A 21,898-nucleotide genomic window follows, 5' to 3' on the forward strand; every position below is an offset into this window, starting at 1 on the left:
TAGTAAATTAAGAAAAAAAAATTGTGTGATATGAAATATTTTTATTTCTTAACATAATAATTTATTTTATTACTTACAAGCTTTTTACTTATCTTGCCCTGTTAGTATGTTAGTTATAGTAGGTATGGATAAAATTTTGGAAGCTAAACTTGACTAAATATGCTTTTTTAGATTAAGTTAAATTTTTACATACGTGTGTAAATCAAATGACAATGCAGTATATTATTATGATTTATGAAGCCTGATCTGATGATGGAGCTGGAAGGTGGCCGTAGGAATTCTGTAATAATCTATATAACCACATCGACTTTGGGCTCGTTTGATTCGTCTTGACAAGTACTTTGGCCCTAGATGGCAACAACGTATAAAATTACAGTCAGTAAAAAAAGTGGCAATAAAAATTTAATTTTTCAGTGCTCGCAAAATATTAGTTTCAATGTTTCTCACGCATATGATGGTATACTGTGTGAGGACACGTAATACTTAGTAAATAAATGAATATATCATCATCATTGCTCATAATTATTTTCATCTAATACCTTTAAACGAGCAATTCCGAGATCCCCGGCGATAATGTGTGTATATAAAATATTGTATGAGATTTTACATAATTAGGCCTTAAAACACTCGTGTGATGCTATAACGATATTCACTTCGCTGGTATCGTTACACCACACTATGGTTTCAAGACCCCTCTTTATGTAACAATTGCATAAAATACTATTAGTAGATTGTACACTACGGGGATAAAGCACTTTATTATGTCACGGGTACGGTATTGAATCCTGAGCGTAACAAAGGACTCCAGATTTAACTCCCGAGCGCAGCGAGGGTGTCGTGCGTTAACTCCCGAGCGAAGCGAGGGTTTTAAGATGGAGTCCTGAGATCAGATGGAGTCGACTTCTCTGGGAGTAGATTATTAACAATGCGTAAGGCGTCTAATTTAATGGACTACGTGTTAGAATAAAGGAGGTTACGTACTCTGTTCTGACAGGCCGTTTACAATTTTGATATTCTTTTTAATTTCATACTTAGATTCTCGTGTTCTCCTGTCACTGTTGTTATAGCTTTGTCAATATGTCAATTTATTTTTCTCTGTGTAAATAAAGATTAATTATATCTAATTAATCTTATATTATTGATCTTCTCCATATTCCATCTGTATTTATAATGTGCAATTAGTGCTATAGCGATAGACACTAATAGGTTATGGGCCCGACACGTAAATTATGGCTGAAAGAGGAGACGGAGAAATTGCAACGTCCAGTTCTGGCAGCAGTGGTTTGCCATCCCTAGAGAAGCTAGATGGCAACACCAACTATGCGACGTGGAAATTCCTCATGGAATTATACCTTATCCATGACGACTTATGGGAGTACACGAGTGCTACACCTGCGGTCGGCGATGTTGCTGGTACGAAGCGTGATCAGAGAGCACGTGCAAAAATATGCTTGATGATCAGACCCCACTGCTTGGTGCATGTCCGCAATAGCAAAACGGCTAAGGACGCTTGGGAAGCCTTGAAGAATGCTTTCGAAGACAAAGGTCTGAACAACCGCTGCCGACTTTTGACAAAACTAGTGAGCATGAGGCTCGAACAATTTGCTACAATACGCGAGTATGTGACATCTGTCCTAACAACGTCACAAGAGTTGCTGGACCTTGGGAAGGAGGTTGATGATGAGCTGTTGGCAGCTCTACTCCTGCAAGGCCTAACCCCGGAGTTTCAACCAATGAGGTTGGCTATTGAGAATAGCAACATAGATCTGACTACCGATTATGTAAAAACGAAGCTGTTCCAAATGGAAGATACTTACGCTGCGAGCTCCAGTGAGAAGCCGTCATCATCGGCACTCCTTACAAATAAGCACAAGGGCAAGAGTGCTCCTAAGAAGAAGACTAGAGGAAAGGTCAAGTGCTTCATTTGTGAAGGACCTCACAAAGCACAGGATTGTCCGGAGAACCCCAAACAAAGGAAGGAGGCGCTGCAGGCCTATGCGTTTGGGACACTGGCAAAACCAGACGCAGAGGACTGCAGCGCCTCCTTCCTTTGTTTGGGGTTCTCCGGACAATCCTGTGCTTTGTGAGGTCCTTCACAAATGAAGCACTTGACCTTTCCTCTAGTCTTCTTCTTAGGAGCACTCTTGCCCTTGTGCTTATTTGTAAGGAGTGCCGATGATGACGGCTTCTCACTGGAGCTCGCAGCGTAAGTATCTTCCATTTGGAACAGCTTCGTTTTTACATAATCGGTAGTCAGATCTATGTTGCTATTCTCAATAGCCAACCTCATTGGTTGAAACTCCGGGGTTAGGCCTTGCAGGAGTAGAGCTGCCAACAGCTCATCATCAACCTCCTTCCCAAGGTCCAGCAACTCTTGTGACGTTGTTAGGACAGATGTCACATACTCGCGTATTGTAGCAAATTGTTCGAGCCTCATGCTCACTAGTTTTGTCAAAAGTCGGCAGCGGTTGTTCAGACCTTTGTCTTCGAAAGCATTCTTCAAGGCTTCCCAAGCGTCCTTAGCCGTTTTGCTATTGCGGACATGCACCAAGCAGTGGGGTCTGATCATCAAGCATATTTTTGCACGTGCTCTCTGATCACGCTTCGTACCAGCAACATCGCCGACCGCAGGTGTAGCACTCGTGTACTCCCATAAGTCGTCATGGATAAGGTATAATTCCATGAGGAATTTCCACGTCGCATAGTTGGTGTTGCCATCTAGCTTCTCTAGGGATGGCAAACCACTGCTGCCAGAACTGGACGTTGCAATTTCTCTGTCTCCTCTTTCAGCCATAATTTACGTGTCGGGCCCATAACCTATTAGTGTCTATCGCTATAGCACTAATTGCACATTATAAATACAGATGGAATATGGAGAAGATCAATAATATAAGATTAATTAGATATAATTAATCTTTATTTACACAGAGAAAAATACATTGACATATTGACAAAGCTATAACAACAGTGACAGGAGAACACGAGAATCTAAGTATGAAATTAAAAAGAATATCAAAATTGTAAACGGCCTGTCAGAACAGAGTACGTAACCTCCTTTATTCTAACACGTAGTCCATTAAATTAGACGCCTTACGCATTGTTAATAATCAACTCCCGAGCGAAGCGAGGGTTTTAAGATGGAGTCCTGAGATCAGATGGAGTCGACTTCTCTGGGAGTAGATTATTAACAATGCGTAAGGCGTCTAATTTAATGGACTACGTGTTAGAATAAAGGAGGTTACGTACTCTGTTCTGACAGGCCGTTTACAATTTTGATATTCTTTTTAATTTCATACTTAGATTCTCGTGTTCTCCTGTCACTGTTGTTATAGCTTTGTCAATATGTCAATTTATTTTTCTCTGTGTAAATAAAGATTAATTATATCTAATTAATCTTATATTATTGATCTTCTCCATATTCCATCTGTATTTATAATGTGCAATTAGTGCTATAGCGATAGACACTAATAGGTTATGGGCCCGACACGTAAATTATGGCTGAAAGAGGAGACGGAGAAATTGCAACGTCCAGTTCTGGCAGCAGTGGTTTGCCATCCCTAGAGAAGCTAGATGGCAACACCAACTATGCGACGTGGAAATTCCTCATGGAATTATACCTTATCCATGACGACTTATGGGAGTACACGAGTGCTACACCTGCGGTCGGCGATGTTGCTGGTACGAAGCGTGATCAGAGAGCACGTGCAAAAATATGCTTGATGATCAGACCCCACTGCTTGGTGCATGTCCGCAATAGCAAAACGGCTAAGGACGCTTGGGAAGCCTTGAAGAATGCTTTCGAAGACAAAGGTCTGAACAACCGCTGCCGACTTTTGACAAAACTAGTGAGCATGAGGCTCGAACAATTTGCTACAATACGCGAGTATGTGACATCTGTCCTAACAACGTCACAAGAGTTGCTGGACCTTGGGAAGGAGGTTGATGATGAGCTGTTGGCAGCTCTACTCCTGCAAGGCCTAACCCCGGAGTTTCAACCAATGAGGTTGGCTATTGAGAATAGCAACATAGATCTGACTACCGATTATGTAAAAACGAAGCTGTTCCAAATGGAAGATACTTACGCTGCGAGCTCCAGTGAGAAGCCGTCATCATCGGCACTCCTTACAAATAAGCACAAGGGCAAGAGTGCTCCTAAGAAGAAGACTAGAGGAAAGGTCAAGTGCTTCATTTGTGAAGGACCTCACAAAGCACAGGATTGTCCGGAGAACCCCAAACAAAGGAAGGAGGCGCTGCAGGCCTATGCGTTTGGGACACTGGCAAAACCAGACGCAGAGGACTGGATCATCGATTCGGGAGCGTCTACGAGCATGACGAATCGAAAATCATGGTTCAGGGACCTAAAGTGTACTTCTAAGCCGTTGAGAGTGACATGTGCTGACGGAAACGAGGTTTTGGGTGAAAGCGAAGGTACGGTAGTTTGCGAATCAATAGATTTAACAATCAGTAATGTGACGTATGTTCCTAAATTAGCTTCTAATTTATTGAGTGTAAATGCCATTGCGAAAAAGGGTCATGTAGTGGTATTTACAGAAAAAGGCTGCGACATCTTTAAGAGTGACGAATGTGAGATTAGAGGAAAGGCTGTAGTGAAAGGTGTGGTAGAACGAGGCATTTATAAAATCAAGTGCTGTTCACAGGGTTCTGCGCTTTCATCAGCAACTGAAGGTGACCAGCTGATGCAGTGGCATCGGAGGATGGGACATCTCGGTATAAACAATCTAAAATTACTCAGAGATAAGATGGCAACTGGGGTAAGTTTTCCCAACACTATAACTAAACTTGAGTGTATACCTTGCATCATGGGGAAGCAGACCAAGCAACCTTTTCAAAAGAACAAAGCCACAAGGAGCACCGAGGTACTAGGCTTAGTACACTCCGACGTATGCGGACCTATGGAGGTACCTTCTGTCAGCAAGGCCCGATATTTTTAACCTTTATTGACGATTTTACTCGCAAAACCTTTGTATATTTTTTGAAACAGAAAAGCGAAGTTTTTGGAAAATTTATTGAGTTTAAGGAGTTTGCTGAAAATCAAAGTGAAGGGAAACTGAAGATACTTCGCACTGACAACGGTACGGAGTTCGTCAATAAACAAATGGATAATTATTTGAAAAAATTCGGGATTCAGCATCAGCTGACTGTTGATTATACGCCAGAGCAAAACGGAGTCGCAGAACGTGGGAACCGAACTATCAACGAAAAAGCAAGAAGCATGCTACAGGATTCCGGTTTGGCTAAACGTTTTTGGGCAGAGGCTGTCCACCATGCCGTATTTTTAAAAAATCGTTCACCAACGTTAGCGGTGAAGTACAAAACACCTGAAGAGAAGTGGTCAAAGAGGAAATGTGACCTAAGTATGGTGAAGATTTTTGGATGCAAAGCTTTTATGCACATCCCTCAACAAAAGAGAAAAAAGTGGGACCCAAAAAGCAGAGAGCTTATTTACACAGGCTTCTGTGACGACTCAAAAGCATACAGATTAGTCGACCCCACTTCTGGCGCAGTGTTTAAGGCAAGAAACGTAGTATTTTTGGAAAACCAAATGCATCACCAGCGTTCAGAGACAGAAGAGCATCCGGAGGTGATACTAAATCTGTCTGAAGATAATGCAGAAAAGCAACCGTCACGTCAAAGCAACGTAGAGTCTGAGCCTGAGAACAGATCGTCAGCCTCAGTGTTTCGTGGACGTGTTGAAAGAGAAACTTCTGATTTGGAAGATACTGTTGCTAGAGTGGAACACGGCATTTCTGGATCAGAAGATGAGAATCTTGGCGTAGAGTGTGAGGTTCCTAGAGCGGATACTAGTCAATACGAGCCAAACGCAGACTCTGATTTGGCCGAGTTTGAAGACTGTGACTCGGTATCAACTCTTGACGAAGAACTCGAGGAGGACTTACAGGAGAGGTCACGGAGGTACCCCCTTAGAAACAGAAAGCCCACTCAGTTTTCAGATTATCTGCTCTATCAAGCCACTGAATCTGAACAGGATCCCAGTACGATTCGTGAGGCATTGTCAAGGAGTGACAGTAAGGAGTGGAAAGCCGCCATCCAGGAAGAGCTGAATGCGATAAAGAAAAACAAGACATGGGTCTTAGTCAAACGACCCGAGAGATGCAACGTCGTTGATTCTAAATGGATTTTTAAAATCAAAGACGAGGGGGAGGGAAGAAAAAGATACAAGGCTCGTCTTGTGGCTCGTGGTTTTAGCCAAAGATACGGAATTGATTATGACGAGACCTTCTCCCCGGTCGTAAGACACAGTTCTCTAAGAACACTGTTAGCATTGGCAGCTGCTTATCGCCTAAACATAGATCAGATGGATGTGAAAACGGCCTTTCTCAATGGAGATTTATCAGAGACTGTGTTCATGAAGCAACCCGATGGGTTTGAGGAAAAAGGACCAGACTATGTTTGTTTGCTGAAACGGTCCCTCTATGGCTTGAAGCAAGCCCCTAGAGCATGGAACACGAAGTTGAACATAGAGTTGTTACAACTAGGTTCGCGAGATCCAAAAATGAACCTTGCGTCTACATAAAGTCAAGTGGAAGGAAGGTCATTATACTTGCTGTTTATGTAGATGACATTCTCATTTTATGGAACAACAAAGAAGAACTACAGTGCCTAAAAAGAGACTTAATGAGGAAGTTCGAGATGAAAGATCTTGGTCAAGCGAAATTTATTTTGGGAATTCGAATCACTCAAACCGAAGCTGAAATCAAAATCGACCAAGAGACGTACGTCGAAAAGATCTTAAAGAACTTTAATATGGTTGACTGCAAGGTAGCGTCAACACCATCGGTACCTGGACAAAAACTAGAAAACCAGGACCAACACATAAACCGGATGCTGGCACACCATATCAGAACCTGATTGGATCGTTGATGTATTTGTCTGTTTGCACGAGGCCAGACATAGCACATACAGTCAACCATCTGAGCCAATTTAACACCTGCTTTACTGAGGAGCATTGGATAGCAGCGAAACGAGTGCTCAGATTCCTTAAAGGTTCCAAGAGTCATGGACTGACTTATAGCAAAACGGACAAGAAGGGATTAATGGGCTATGCAGATGCGAGTCATGCTACATCCTATGACAGAAAGTCATATTCCGGATTGGTGTTCCTATGGAAAGGAGGAGCGATCTGCTGGGAAAGCAAAAAGCAGAAAACTGTAGCACTCTCTACTGCAGAAGCCGAATATGTTGCCATCTCGGAAGCAGCCAGAGAGGCAATATTCTTAAAACGGTTTATTGCTGAGATTACCGGAGAACAGGAGAGACAGCTGACTATCTTTAGTGATAGCCAGTCAGCAATTGCTATTGCACAGAACCCTGTGCATCACCAACGCACAAAACACATTGATGTGCGCCACCACTATATACGAGAAGCGGTTGAGAATGGGCATGTTCGATTAGAGTATGTGGAGACCGGGCGAATGGTGGCGGATGTACTTACAAAACCCCTGTTAAAGGGCAAGTTTACGTTGTGTGCGAGAGGTATGGGTGTAGAGTAATGAAATTAAGGAGGAGTGTTAGAATAAAGGAGGTTACGTACTCTGTTCTGACAGGCCGTTTACAATTTTGATATTATTTTTAATTTCATACTTAGGTTCTCGTGTTCTCCTGTCACTGTTGTTATAGCTTTGTCAATATGTCAATTTATTTTTCTCTGTGTAAATAAAGATTAATTATATCTAATTAATCTTATATTATTGATCTTCTCCATACTCCATCTGTATTTATAATGTGCAATTAGTGCTATAGCGATAGACACTAATACTACGGAGTCCAATGACTTTCGTCACTCGTCATTTTCTAAATATTAATCAGTTCAGTAACAGAAATTTCAAACAATAATCTTCATTTTATATGATTTAACTTGGTACGTACCTAATAAAATACTGTGAAAACTAGACAAAAGTATTAATACTGAATAAAATTGTGACAAATTTTTTTAAAGTTGAAAATGCATCATACATTTTACATATTGGGACTTATATAAGTCTCATGATTAGGTATAATCGACACTTCAGCCTGTTCTATTTTCCGTCTGAAAATGAATGCAATCTTAAAATCAAGAAAGTAATGTTATCATAAATCCGAATTGAATTTAACACAAAAAGGTATTTATTATTGATCCTGAATGTACAGTAATTGGAATTAGTATTGATAAATAACCTTTTAATGGTAGTGTAGTACCTGATAAAAAAAATGCTATCTTAAAACCAAAAACAGTAATTTTACAGTAACCGTAAATCCGATTTGGAGTGAATTTAACAAAAAAATATATTTATGGAACTAGATTTCTATCTTGGATTTACAGTAATGGGAATTAATAATGATGAATAACCTTTTCTAAGCAGCTCATACTGTGTTAACAGTACTGTGTTTTTTCATCCCAAATGATTTTCGTTTATTGCCCATATCTAAGAATATAAGATTTTTACTGTACAACAAGATTTAATTTACTTTTATATCATACTCACTATCATACTAACAAACATACTAAAAGGGCAAGTTAAATAAAAGCTTTAATAACTTTAAGCTACATTTTATTTTTTAATACAATATTTTTTTGCTGACTGTACCTTTGTCCCTGGTTACCACCTAGGACTCGTCAAGACAAATCTAATGAGCCTAAACTCGATGGGGTTATGTCGTTTTATTACAGAGTTCTTGTGGTTACCTTCCAGCTCCATCATCAGATCAGCTTCATGTCATAGTAATAATATAACATTGTCATTTCATTCACACATGCACGCAAAGTTTCATCTCAATCAAAAATCGGGAAGTGGGTCAAATTTAGTTAATACTTACACACTACATACTATAACATACATACTAATATGGCAAGTTAAATAAATTCTTGTGAAATGTAAAACGCATCTACCCGTATTAGTTTGAGTGAAAATTGCGAAAATTTAAAACATTTAATTTTAACATGTAAAATTACTTATCAAGTATCAAGCAATTGCCGACGCGCTATAACCATCGGGTGTTTGCAGTAAAGGTTGTTAACCTGCGGAGAGCGCAGAGCGATACGTCCGTTCCTTGGGAGTGCCCGGCGCTTTCTGAGTCGTAACTATTAACGCGCGAGGTTATATAATCGATTTAGGACCCAAGTTTGGAAAATTGACAAAATTAAATGAGCTATTATTAAGCGCTGAAAAAAATATTACAGACTAAACATTTCCTGTAGATTTATAATAAAATTGATTTATTGGCAAATACATCACAACAAATGAGATAAAAAATAATGAAGTAGACCGATTTAGACCTTTTGAAGAATGGTATTTGAATAATAATCACTAATATTTTGATACATATGATGACCCTATGTCTTAAAAGACTATATTTTCTATTATAAAATACTAAAGTTACACTGTTTGTGGTGGGTTATAATGGAACTATTTCACATGAAAGACAGCTCTGACGCGTATTTTTGTAAAACCTCACTATCAAAATGATTTGGCAAAAAAAAATCGCTGACTGAAATCAAAAGAAATCACCGCTATACATCAGAATAAGAGTTTATCTATATGTTACATTAGTTTTTCCTTAAAAAACGTAAGCATTTAGATATTAATAAGGCATTTGAAAAACCTCAAAATCGCTGAATGGGCAATTTTTCGTTTGCACGCTCTTAAAGGGCAGTTAAAAGAAGATTTGTATACAAAAAACATTTATTTATTGTCAAAAATACATTAAGCATGGGATTGAAAATTCAGACTAATGCATCATAAAAACGAAATTCCTACGACATTTAAATTAATCCAATGTAGTAAAATCGTTAAAAATATCGTAATGCAGCAAAATGTCTCGCGACGCAAATTGACCAAGAAGCGAAATGTCCGACGTCCTATTAACACAATATGCATAACGCTGAACATCAGAATAGCAATTAAATCGTGCAGCATAATGTCCAAACTACATCTTGTGAAAAACGCTGTCCAAAAAAGCAAAGAATCTTAGTGAAATAGTTCAGTTTTTATGGGCGATATGAAGTAGGTAATTTACAATTTGGGCGATTTAAAACAACTTTGGGCATTTTACATAATTAGACTTGTTGCTATCTGGCCGTGCTCCTTTCACTATTAAGACATCGCAACACCATGGACGGTTAACACAATGGGGCACGTGTATTTCAGACTTTGAAATCGTGGGTATTTTGACTCATAGACGATTCGGTACCGAGCCATTCAAACAGGCACACTCGACGCCCTCTCCCGCAGCGACCTAGCCGCATTCACATTTGTCTGTCGTGTTGTGTTTGGATGCTCTCGGTCTCTCTTTCTCTCTATAGCTTTGATGCGACGCAACACAAGACGTCACAACACATCGCATCAGATAAATGTGAACATCATCCCAGCCTATATACGTCCCACTGCTGGGCACAGGCCTCCTCTCAGAACATGAGGGCAAGAGGGGATAAAAGTGAACGCAACCATATAAAATGTACGAAAGCGATACCGTTCTGATGCGTCACGACACAACACGACAGTTAAATGTAAACGCGGCTCTTGATGGCAAGCGTGGCCGCGCAGCCCCCCTCCCCGCTCAAGCAACAGCCTTCTCTCGTGCGTGAGCTCATCTATGAGTAGCCTCGCCTGTGTGTATTCGTATATGCCTAGCCAAACGATCCCTGCGAGAAAACCGCGACTCACAAACGTCGCAACAGAAAGGTTTCTCGCCTGTGTGAGTTTGTTTATGTGTAGTCAAACTACTGCTACGCGTAAACCGCGAATTACAAAGGTCACAAGAAAAAGGTTTCTCGCCCGTGTGAGTTTGTATATGAATAACTAAATAACTTTTGCGAGCAAACCGCAACTTACAAATGTCACAGGAAAAAGGTTTCTCGCCTGTGTGAGTTCGTTTATGCACATCCAAAGTACTTCTTAGAGAAAACCGCGACTTGCAAAAGTCACAAGAAAAAGGTTTATCACTTGTATGAGTTCGTATATGAATAACTAAATATCTTTTTTGAGCAAACCGCGACTCACAAACGTCGCAAGAAAAAGGTTTCTCGCCTTTGTGAGTTCGTTTATGCTTATCCAAATTACATTTATGAGAAAATCGCAACTTACAAACGTCGCAAGAAAAAGGTTTCTCAACGTTGTGGGTTCGTCTATGCATAGTCAAATGGCTCCTTTGCGAAAACCGCAACATACAAACGTTACAAGAAAAAGGTTTCTCGCCTGTGTGAGTTCGTTTATGCTTATCCAAAGTAATTTTTCGAGTAAACCGCGACTCACAAACGTCGCAAGAAAAAGGTTTCTCGCCTGTGTGAGTTTGTCTATGCCTAGCCAAACAACTTTTTCGAGAAAACCGCGACTTACAAACTTCGCAAGAAAAAAGTTTCTCGCCTGTGTGAGTTCGTTTATGCGCATCCAAAGTACTTTTTTGAGAAAATCGCGACTTACAAACTTCGCAAGAAAAAGGTTTCTCGCCTGTGTGAGTTTGTCTATGCCTAGCCAAACTACTTTTTCGAGAAAACCGCAACTTACAAACGTCGCAAGAAAAAGGTTTCTCGCCTGTGTGAGTTTGTTTATGCCTAGCCAAATTACTTTTAAGAGAAAATCGCGACTTACAAACTTCGCAAGAAAAAGGTTTCTCGCCCATATGAGTTCGTCTATGCCTAGCCAAAATACTTCTGTAAGAAAACAGCGACTTACAAACGTCACAAGAAAAAGGTTTCTCGCCTGTGTGAGTTCGTTTATGCGCATCCAAAGTACTTCTTTGAGAAAACCGCGACTCGCAAACGTCGGAAGAAAAAGGTTTCTCGCCTGTGTGAGTTCGTCTATGCCTAGCCAAATTACTTCTGTAAGAAAACAGCGACTTACAAACGTCACAAGAAAAAGGTTTCTCGCCTGTGTGAGAAAACACAACAGATTGATTCCGATAGTGTGATTTGGAAATATTGTCAGAGCAAGTTGTTTCTTGTGTGAAAATCCTCGCATCATCGGACGAATATCGTAACAATGTTTCACTTCCTGTTTCTAAAGATGCGTGCGTAGCTAACTCTGCACAGATATTAGATTCTTCTACTGAATGTGTGCAATTATGATTTTTTAGACTTGATTTACAGTCAAAGATTACGAGACAAGTGTTGCATGTGGGCAAGTCTTCTATGAGGATGCGCTCGAGCCGCACAGAGCAACTCCTAAGCTGGAACTGTTGGTCGTGGCTCATGTTGCAGCGAGGTCCCTCCCCGGGGCGGGTGTGGGTGCACTCGGGCGCGGCCCCGGCTCCGCCCGCTGGCTGCAGCTGGCACGGGTCCACCTCAGTCGTGTTCAGTGTATCTGCAAGATAATATATTTGGGAGATTAATTGATGGGTGAAACACAAAGCCAAAAATCCAACGGAACATACAGAGCTTGATATTCAGAGGAAAAAAACATTTTGTAAAATGGGTGATTATTGGACGATTTAACTGTCTCATTTTTCTGGTAATTTTTCTGTAAAAATTGAAAAAAAATTGACCTGAAAAATGAGGCGGTTCAAACGCCCGAATAATCACCCTACGATCCAATGATTCCAGTGAAAGTTATCAATATGCAAGTGAAGTGAAGCTTCTCCTTTAATAATCATGTCTGTCTCAAGTCTCCTGATACTATATGCAGCATACAGACAGATCTATCATAATTTACCTAATTTATTTTTAATTACATCAGGAAATGGATTATGGTGTTAGGTAGGTCAGGTATAGATCTGTTCACTCACAAAGGCGCGCCTCTCCACAGCTTATTATCAATGTGCACAAGTAAACCTTCTACTTATATGTATAGTTGTCTTAGTCTGCGTGACTGACAGTAAGCTTGTGACTGAGGACACGTTCGAGCTACGCACACATAGACTTGTTGTACGGATTTGTTTACAATTACGATTATAAAATGTGGAGAAGCAGGCCTTCGTGAGTGAACAGATCCATACTTTGTGCATGTCCAAATGAATTAACTAAGAAAGAAAGAAAGAAAGAAAGAAAAGTGACTATGGTAATATATCTTTTCCTTTTGTTTCGTTTTTCTTTGCATGTTTTTTTTTTAGGAGAAGCATGGCTTAGTGTAGTTCATAGTGAGCCAAACCTTGTTTGTGACACGCAAGTGGGGTTGGCAAGTTGCAGGAACGTCTCTGGCCCTGCTCTCTGCTGCGCCACAGGGCACTGGCACTGGGGTCAGCTTGCATGCTGCTGCAAGGCTTGCCTCTGTGCAGGTCTCCTACTGGAAGTCGCTCCAGTCGAACAAAACAGCTTGTCAGCCTGTACTGCTGCTCGGGGCTCCTGTTGCAGCAAGGTCCCTCTCCAAGGCAGGTGTGGGTGCAGTCGGGTGTGTCATCGGCGCCGCCTTCTGGCTTCAGACTGCATGGACCCACCAGCCTACAAAAAGCATCTGTAAAAAATATTTTATTTATAGCTACATGTTCAATTTTATTAGAAGGGTTCCTATTATTTTTTACTCTCTTTACAGGTTATAACTTGTGTATGTTTGTATGTAATCACTTTAATGAAAAAAAATAGAGAAATAAATTACAATATCCAAATGTTATTTAACAAATGACACCCTTATTAAAGGATACAGATACATGTAGATCTATGCATGTGTGCGGAAATCTCAGTTAATTGTCTTATGAAGCACCTGGGAGAGAACACCCCGGAGCGTCACTCTCCACCTCATCATAGAGAATTCTTATACAACAGTACAGTGTTGTGTTGCATTACTTTTCGCTTGCTTAACTTGTAAGTATTCAGAAAAAGCTGTTATCAGTGGAGTACGATCGGATCACAAAGCTCAAACAGTGAAGCTACCTCGGGCTAAGGGCGGTGTTAATCAAACCATAGAAATTAGACCGTTGAACAAACAAAGACTTGACCGTCTCAAAACAAACATCGCGCAAAAAGTAAACAATTTAAAAGTAAATACTAAAAATCCAAACGAAAATTTCAAAATATTGTTAAATACTGTATGCGAGGAATACGATAAAACGTGTAGTAAAAAACGTATTAAAATAGGAAACAAACTATCATTCAATGAATGGGCTACACCCGGAATATGTAGGAGTAGGGACGTCTTATATGATCTTTATGATAAGAAATTGTGTACCACTGATGAAGGTTTCCACCAGTATGTCAGGTATTATTCAAAATTATTCAAAATTATATGTAATAAAGCAAAAGCAGCCCATGTAACTAATAAAATTAAGTCCTCTGATGATAAAATTAAAACAGTTTGGAAAATTATAAATACTGAAACCGGTCGACGTAAGAACGCGGAGTTCTCTATATCATTAAAGATTAACAATGTATTAGAAACGGACGCGGTTAAAGTAGCTAACGAGTTTAATACCTACTTCTCTAAAATCCCCATCGAAACGACAAAATGTCTCGAGTCTTCCTCAAAGTTAGCTGAGTCGCTCTTAAAACAAAAATGTATCTATTCAAACTTAAGTAATTTTAAATTCACGCATGTCTCTCCCTGTGACATCATTAAGACTTTTAGATTATTAAAAGTAAAAAAAACGGAAGACTTGTGGGGCGTCTCAGTTAAGGTTCTACATTCCATTTTAGATGTCGTTGCTCCAACTTTAGCATTTATTTTTAATAGCTGTATAGATGAAAGCGTATTTCCAGATTTGATGAAATATAGTAAAGTAGTTCCTATTTTTAAATCAGGTGATAAAGATAATCCCTCTGATTATCGTCCTGTGTCCATCCTATCAGCGTTTAGCAAAATATTCGAAAAAATAATGCTGACGCAAATGATCTCGCATTTTAATACCCATAAAATCATGCATCCACAGCAGTTCGGATTCACAAAAGGCAGGTCTACTACAGATGCGGGTCATAGTTTAGTTAAATTCATATTGCAAGCTTGGGAGGAATCACATGACGCTATAGGTGTATTCTGCGACCTTTCAAAAGTTTTTGATTGTGTGGATCATGATACTTTAATTTGTAAGTTAAATTTTTATGGCATTCGTGGCCTCGCTTTAGAACTCATTAAATCTTACCTCACACAAAGAAAGCAAAAGGTAGCGATTAACGGAACGGTATCGGAGGGATCTGTGGTCGAAATGGGAGTGCCTCAAGGATCCATTCTTGCCCCATTCCTGTATCTTATTTATGTAAATGACCTTACTTATATGGTAAGCCAAAAGTCGGGTATAGTTATGTTTGCTGACGACACGTCTTTACTGTTCAAGGTTAGTAGAAAAGATACCGACTTCATTGAGCCCAATGAAACCCTGTCCGTGATATCCGCATGGTTTGCTGCCAATAATTTGTTGCTAAATCCTAAGAAAACTAAATGTATTAAATTCTCGTTGATAAATTCATCTAGCTCGAATTCAGTTTCTAATATAAAGTTAAATGGTCAAACTATTGGATTTGTAAAATCAACAGTATTTTTAGTTATAACGCTCGATTCTAAACTACAGTGGGGACCTCACGTCACAGCAATTGCGAGTAGATTGAGCTCTGCTGCTTTTGCGGTTTGGAAAATACGGCAGCAAACCGATGTGGCGACGGCACGGTTGGTTTATTTTGCTTACTTTAATAGCATTATTTCGTACGGCCTAATTTTATGGGGGATCTTTTTTTTTTTTTCTATATTTTTTTTTTGAGGCTTAAGTGCACCAGTGTGACTATGCCAGCCTCATTGAAAGACTCGATGTCCACATTCATCAAACACTCCTATTGCGATATCCAGATTATCTGGCTGCAAAGGAGTGCTTGATGAACCGATAAATTCGTACTGCATCTTCCGATACCGGACAACTCAAAATAACATTCACTGCACCATTGAACAGGTCCAAATCACTCAGCCACCTCTCGCGGATATCCTTCGTCAATACACACTCCACCAAAAAATGTATTAAGTCCTCAATCTTATTACAATCCGTGCACATGGGGGATTGAACTACTTTCATCATATTTAAAAATTTATTCAATGGAACATGTCCTGACCGCACTCGAAACGCCCACACAAGTAAATCCCTGGGGAGGCTGGCACAATCGAACCAGGGCACCCTGAAAATTTTGTTCTGTATTGTGTTGTACCAGATACCTTTTGTTCTTGATATTAAATTGAATGACTCTTGCCACATATCTAAGCATTTATTCCTCGCAAGTGTCATCAATTCCGTACCATATGGTTTACATAGGAGTTCCATGCCGTCTGTCACTGCCGTTTTAGCCACTCTATCTACTTGCTCATTACCCGCTACTCCAACATGAGACGGTATCCATTGGATAACCAATGCAACACCATCAGAGCGCAATCCGTGCATAAGTCTTAATATGTCGTAGGCTATCGGCATTCCTCGGGACCCCGAGGTACACCGAGCCAGATGTTGAAGCGCACTTTTAGAATCTGATAGTATCACGACTTGGTTTTTTCCAATGGATTTAACATAGATTAATGCTTCATACATCGCTACTAGCTCCGCTCTCATAATGCAAATATCTGGATGTAATTTTAAAATTGTCATTGTAAATTTTCTTATTTGGTACTTTACATCTTTCGTATCCAAATCTCAATTTAATCATGATGTGGTCGCTTCCCAAACATTCATTAGAAACAGACCATGTACACTTTAAAGCAATGTCAGTAGTGGCAAATGAAACATTGGGAGCTGATTTTTGCACGTCACCATTAACCAGTCTAATTCTAGTATGAGCTCCATTATTTAGGCATACGAAATCATGTTCAAACATGGCTTTATGCAACTTCTCTCCTTTAGCATCAGTTTTGTAGGACCATAACAGATGGTGCGTGTTCAAGTCTCCCAAAATAAGGGTTCCTTTATCGAAAATGGTGAATATGTTATCCCAATCACTCTGCCTTATACTCCGAGGGTTAGAACAGTATACTGATATAATATTTTTGAGCCCACTGACATTTTCGACACTCAGTATGAGCACTTCTAAATCCGGGTTAGGTGTGACATAAGAATAAGGAAGCACCTTAATTGATTTATGGGTAAAAAAACAAACACCACCATAAGCATCTTGTCTATCCAATCGAAACACATTATAATTGCTCATGTTAATGCAGTCCTCTTCAGATAACCATGTTTCACTAATGACACCTATGTGAACTTTGTCTTGAATTAAAATGTTTTCAAAATCCTTGAGCTTTGGCTTTATGCTACGAGCATTCCATTGTATAATATTTATAAAGGAATCATCATGCTGCCTGTCCATTATTTTGGAAGTTAAAAAGTTTCATTAAACTGTCTATGCTTATGTACTCCTTAATAAAAACTTTTACCTCTTCTAAAATATATTCAATAGCCAGTTTTATTTTGCCTGTCCAATCGTGTTCCGAAAATATAATTTCTTGAATTCTTTTCCAAAATCTTTTAGTCCAGCTGTCTTGCTTAGTGTCTTTGTTTTGCTCATTGTCATTGTCATTGTCTCGGTCTCGGTTTTTTTTGTTTGTATTCTTCTGTGAATTCTGACTTTCGGGTTCTTCTGTTTCCATATCAGAAATGACCGAGTCCTCAGTAGCTACTACCTTTCTCCTGCGTTTTTGCTCTGCCTGATTGTTAGTAGGTTGTTTCACATGAACCTTCTTATTACTTTTGTTGTTCTGTTGATTCCCTTGGAGAACCTCCTTATAGGTGCGATCTCCTGTAGGAGTATTGACGTTGTCTGATGGACTTTCATTCTGAGGAGTTACCTCTGGCTCTTTGTTATTCTCCGGTGGAGGCACCTTATTCTTAATTCTTAAAAGAGCCACCTTATATGTACAATTTTGTTGGGCCATGACATCTCTTATGTTTTTCTCCCTTTGACAAGCTGGACAAGAGCTCTTTAGAATAGACATATGCTCGCCTTTACAATTGACACATTTAAATGTTAAGGCTTCACAATTTTCATGCTCTCCTCCACATTTGGGGCATACAAAGTACTTTGAAGGGCAAAAGTTTTTGATGTGTCCAAACTTCCAACACTTACTGCATTGCGTGACAGGGAAAACATAAGGCTCAACTTCCATCCTCAGTCCATATGAATAAACATATGGAGGCAAGTTGGAGCCTTGGAAACACAATCGTACTTTCTCGCTCTTTACCCATTTGCCATCTTTATCTCTCCTGTTTAATCTTTTTGCAGCTATGTTAATCTCGCTATGAAATTCCCCTTCAGAGTGTCGTCTTCAATCTCCAAATCTACATCTTTTACCACGCCATATATATAAGACATCTCATTAGTGTTACGGCAGGTCCAGCCTTTTAATGTTACGTTAGAACAACTGGTAAGCATTTTTGCAGATTCGCTATCTTTGAACCGTATAAGTAATTTGAAAGGACTCTTATATGTCACTTTTAACACTCCTTGTATATTCTCAGTTTTAAGGAATTTTTTTTTTTTTTTTTTTTTTTTTTTTATTCGATTGGATGGCAAACGAGCAAGTGGGTCTCCTGATGGTAAGAGATCACCACCGCCATAAATATCTGCAACACCAGGGTATTGCAGACGCGTTGCCAACCTAGAGGCCTAAGATGGGATACCTCACGTGCCAGTAATTTCACCGGCTGTCTTACTCTCCACGCCGAAACACAACAGTGCAAGCACTGCTGCTTCACGGCAGGATTAGCGAGCAAGATGGTGGTAGCAATCCGGGCGGACCTTGCACAAGGTCCTACCACCTGCAAAAATTTTTTGTATGTTGTGGAATTTTGCCATTCCAATCTGCTTAGGTAGTTTTTCCTTGCTGCTTAAGGACACTTCTACGTAACTGGCTTGATTTTGTTCTGCCTGGTCTACTTCACTCAATTCCTTAGGTGGAGATTCCTTCCGAATTTTCCTCTTCTTTCCGCTTGTTACCAAAATAAACGAATCCTGGTCCTGACCTTCACTATAACTGTCTCGTCCTCTCTTTCCTCTCTGCAAATTTGTTTGGATATCGTCATCATCCCACTCCAGCTCCGATCCATAAATAACACGGTTAATCTCCTCCGGAGTTATCGCATTGGATGACATATTTGGATTTTCGTCGTCATCACTCGACTCCATCTCTATTTGCTTGTTATATAGAAACTTCTTTTTTTTCAGTTTTTGAAGGGTAGTTCTATGAGCACTTAAGTTAAACAGTTAATTACACTTAAATAACAAAGTATCACCACATAAAAATGTTGGTTAAAAGTTAACTATCACTAAGTCCACAGAATGAGATAATATTGAAACACTAAAAGTCACAGGATAATTTTAAAATATAAACAATAGTAATGGGCCATCTCTACTCTGACTTAAGCAAATGCCAGGCATCTACCCACTGAGGACATGCTCATCTGCTATGCTCATATGGGGATCTGCTGCAGACATTGAGTCAATTTTTATCTTACAAAAGAGAGCAATTAGAGCAATTTATAATTTGAAGACGTGTGAATCTTTAAGATCTTTTTTTAAGGAAACAGATATCCTAACCCTGCCATCGCTTTATGTTTCTGAAATAATCATGTATGTTAGGAAGAACATATGTGATTTTCCCACTAACGTCGAGAAGCCAGGCTACTAGAAACACAGGGAAGCTTAAAGTTCCATCTTACAGACTGGCTAAAACCAAAAAGTCTTTTCTGGGGAATTGCATATGTTTTTATAATAAAATTCCAAAAAATATTATAAATGGAATGGATACAAAATTCAGATCTATTGTCAAGAAGACATTAATATCAAAGGCGTATTTAAAGTTAATGATTATATCATGGACAGGGATATTTGGTAATAATTCCGATCCGCATTAGCGATCCCTTCAAATAGCGAACCTACTGTGTTAAAAATAAAGTTGTGTTAAATACTTGTGATGTATACATATCATTTAATAATATTGTAAATCTGTTTTAAAAAAATATATATACCTCGTTGAGTTTCTTGCCGGATTCTTCTCAGCAGAGGTTTTTCCGAACCGGTGGTAGATTTTTTTTTGACATTCATAGGTGCTTGTTATAGCCTAAATTGAATAAAGATATTTTGACTTTGACTTTGACTTTGACTTGCAAAGTCAGGTACTCCTGCTTGAATTTAAACTGCTTTTATTTTTATAATTACACATTTTTTACTTTCATTCCACTAAGTAGCTAGTCACAAAGCTTACTTTGCATTGAAAAAGCGACGTCTTGCTGCTGCACCGTTTCAGGTCCAATGACTACTTCGTCCTTGACCTCGTGTCCGGCGTACAAGCCTGCTGCCACAGCCGCCTCGCTCACGCCGCACTCGCCCCCCTCGGGCTCCTCCTTCACCGCCACAGGCTCACACTCCGCAGTCGCGCTGTATGTCCACCGCGCCGACTGTTCCGCGTCGGAAGCACGGCGGCGGCAGGCGGCTGACTCCATGACCACGACACGGACTAACCAGGCTGCTCTGTGCTGGTTTAGCCAAAATATATTTTAACAACAAGCTCAAGACTCACAGCGTCTGCAATAACACTGTTTACCAACTCTACAATACAAGTGCGTGGTGGCAAGATTATGTTATATTCGTTGAATTCGTGCCGGCAAAACAATGCACGCATATTATCCTCAGATATAATATTGACATATGAACGAATTGCGGATAGGTAGGATGGCTACGGTGACGGTGACACTTGCGTTTTTTCCATTCCACGCCATAAACGTTTGAGGCCATTAATTTATAAAAAAATTATACTTGAATCCCGAACGAATAAAAAAACACTAGCTTAAAAGACTTTGTAATAATAAACAAAAATCACAAATATATATTATTTTGTTTTAAAGGAAAAAAGAGAAATTTTAATCTCGCCAACATGCATCGCGTAAAACGGAACTTGAAACGAGCGTGTTTGTACATCACCATTTATTTGTTTATTAACAATTTTTATCACCAGAATGTTCGTGTACAATTTTTTTAACTTAAAGAAATCACAATTCACATATTATTCGTTCGGCCATAACATCAGTTCAATTCGCCATCTTTAAAACGCGCCGGGCGCTGTACTTGTCGGCGCGGGCGGCCGGTGGGGTTATTCCCTACAAAGCCCACAGATGGCGCTACGGGTACTGTTGCTAGTGTTACATCCTCCCCCTCCAAGCTACATGAACGTCCCGTATGTGGCTTGGCCCTAGCAGTATTCACCTTTGGTGGACGTCCCCGAGGTCGTCGAGACTGAATAGGTAAGGCATTTTCGCCTTGTCTGCTAACAAAAGGAGTTAAAAATGACGTATGGAACTTCCCTACACTAACACCACTATCCACATGTGACACCTCGAACGTTGTCGGCGAGACCTGTTTCTTAATAGAGTATGGCCCATCCCTTTTAGGCATAAATTTCTTTGTAATACCCTTACTGGCGTTGCTTAAGGATGAATTTACTACCAATACTAAATCGCCTATTTTGTATTCGGGTGCCGGACGAAGCTTTTCGTCAGCGAACCTTTTCGCTTTGTCTTGAGCAACTTCTACCCTCTCGCGAATAAGGCTCATTTTATCAATAAAATCTCTCAAAAAGGGCGTGCATTGAGGAACAAAATTTTCTTTGTCTAAAACAGACCTTATATCTGTCTGACTCTCGAAAGGGGTTCTCATCTCCCTACAAAACATCAAGTACGACGGAGTGCAACCCGTGGAAGAACAAACTGCGCTATTCAACGCGAATCTAATCTGAGGCAAGTACTTCGGCCACGATGTATGTTCGTGCTTGACTAGAATCGACAACTGAGTTTTTATATCTCTGTTTTTTCGTTCTACGGGATTGGCTTGTGGATGAAATAAAGGGGTGAGATTCTGTTGGATTCCAAGCACAAACATACATTGTTGCATAGCTGCAGCAACTAGTTGAACGCCGTTATCTGAAATTATACGACGAGGAAACCCATACCTGAGAAAATATTCGTTGATCAGGATTAGTGCACACGTCTCGGCAGATGC

The 21,898-nt window shown here is 39.8% G+C and overlaps 1 protein-coding gene across 1 annotated transcript; it reads right to left on the reverse strand.

The window, feature by feature from the left end:
* Positions 1–8,057: 8,057 nt before the first annotated feature.
* LOC141435048 (uncharacterized) lies at positions 8,058–20,641 on the reverse strand. Its single transcript, XM_074097568.1, has 4 exons — positions 20,109–20,641; positions 13,101–13,403; positions 12,006–12,317; positions 8,058–8,068 (listed from the first exon to the last, which is right to left on the reverse strand). The coding sequence occupies exons 1-4, from the start codon at positions 20,344–20,346 to the stop codon at positions 8,058–8,060; spliced, it is 864 nt and encodes a 287-aa protein (XP_073953669.1). The 5' UTR covers positions 20,347–20,641.
* Between the last annotated feature and the right edge of the window lie 1,257 nt (positions 20,642–21,898).

The sequence above is a fragment of the Choristoneura fumiferana genome, chromosome 14, assembly GCF_025370935.1.
Source record: "Choristoneura fumiferana chromosome 14, NRCan_CFum_1, whole genome shotgun sequence".
Taxonomy (NCBI): domain Eukaryota; kingdom Metazoa; phylum Arthropoda; class Insecta; order Lepidoptera; family Tortricidae; genus Choristoneura; species Choristoneura fumiferana.

Excerpts from the sequence above, each read along its gene's own strand:
- LOC141435048 (XM_074097568.1), bottom strand. The coding sequence starts at position 20,346 with ATGGAGTCAGCCGCCTGCCGCCGCCGTGCTTCCGACGCGGAACAGTCG. Across the intron at positions 13,404-20,108 it reads CGTCGCTTTTTCAATGCAAA|ATGCTTTTTGTAGGCTGGTG; the intron begins GTAAGCTTTGTG and ends TATTTTTTACAG. Across the intron at positions 12,318-13,100 it reads ACTTGCGTGTCACAAACAAG|ATACACTGAACACGACTGAG; the intron begins GTTTGGCTCACT and ends ATTATCTTGCAG.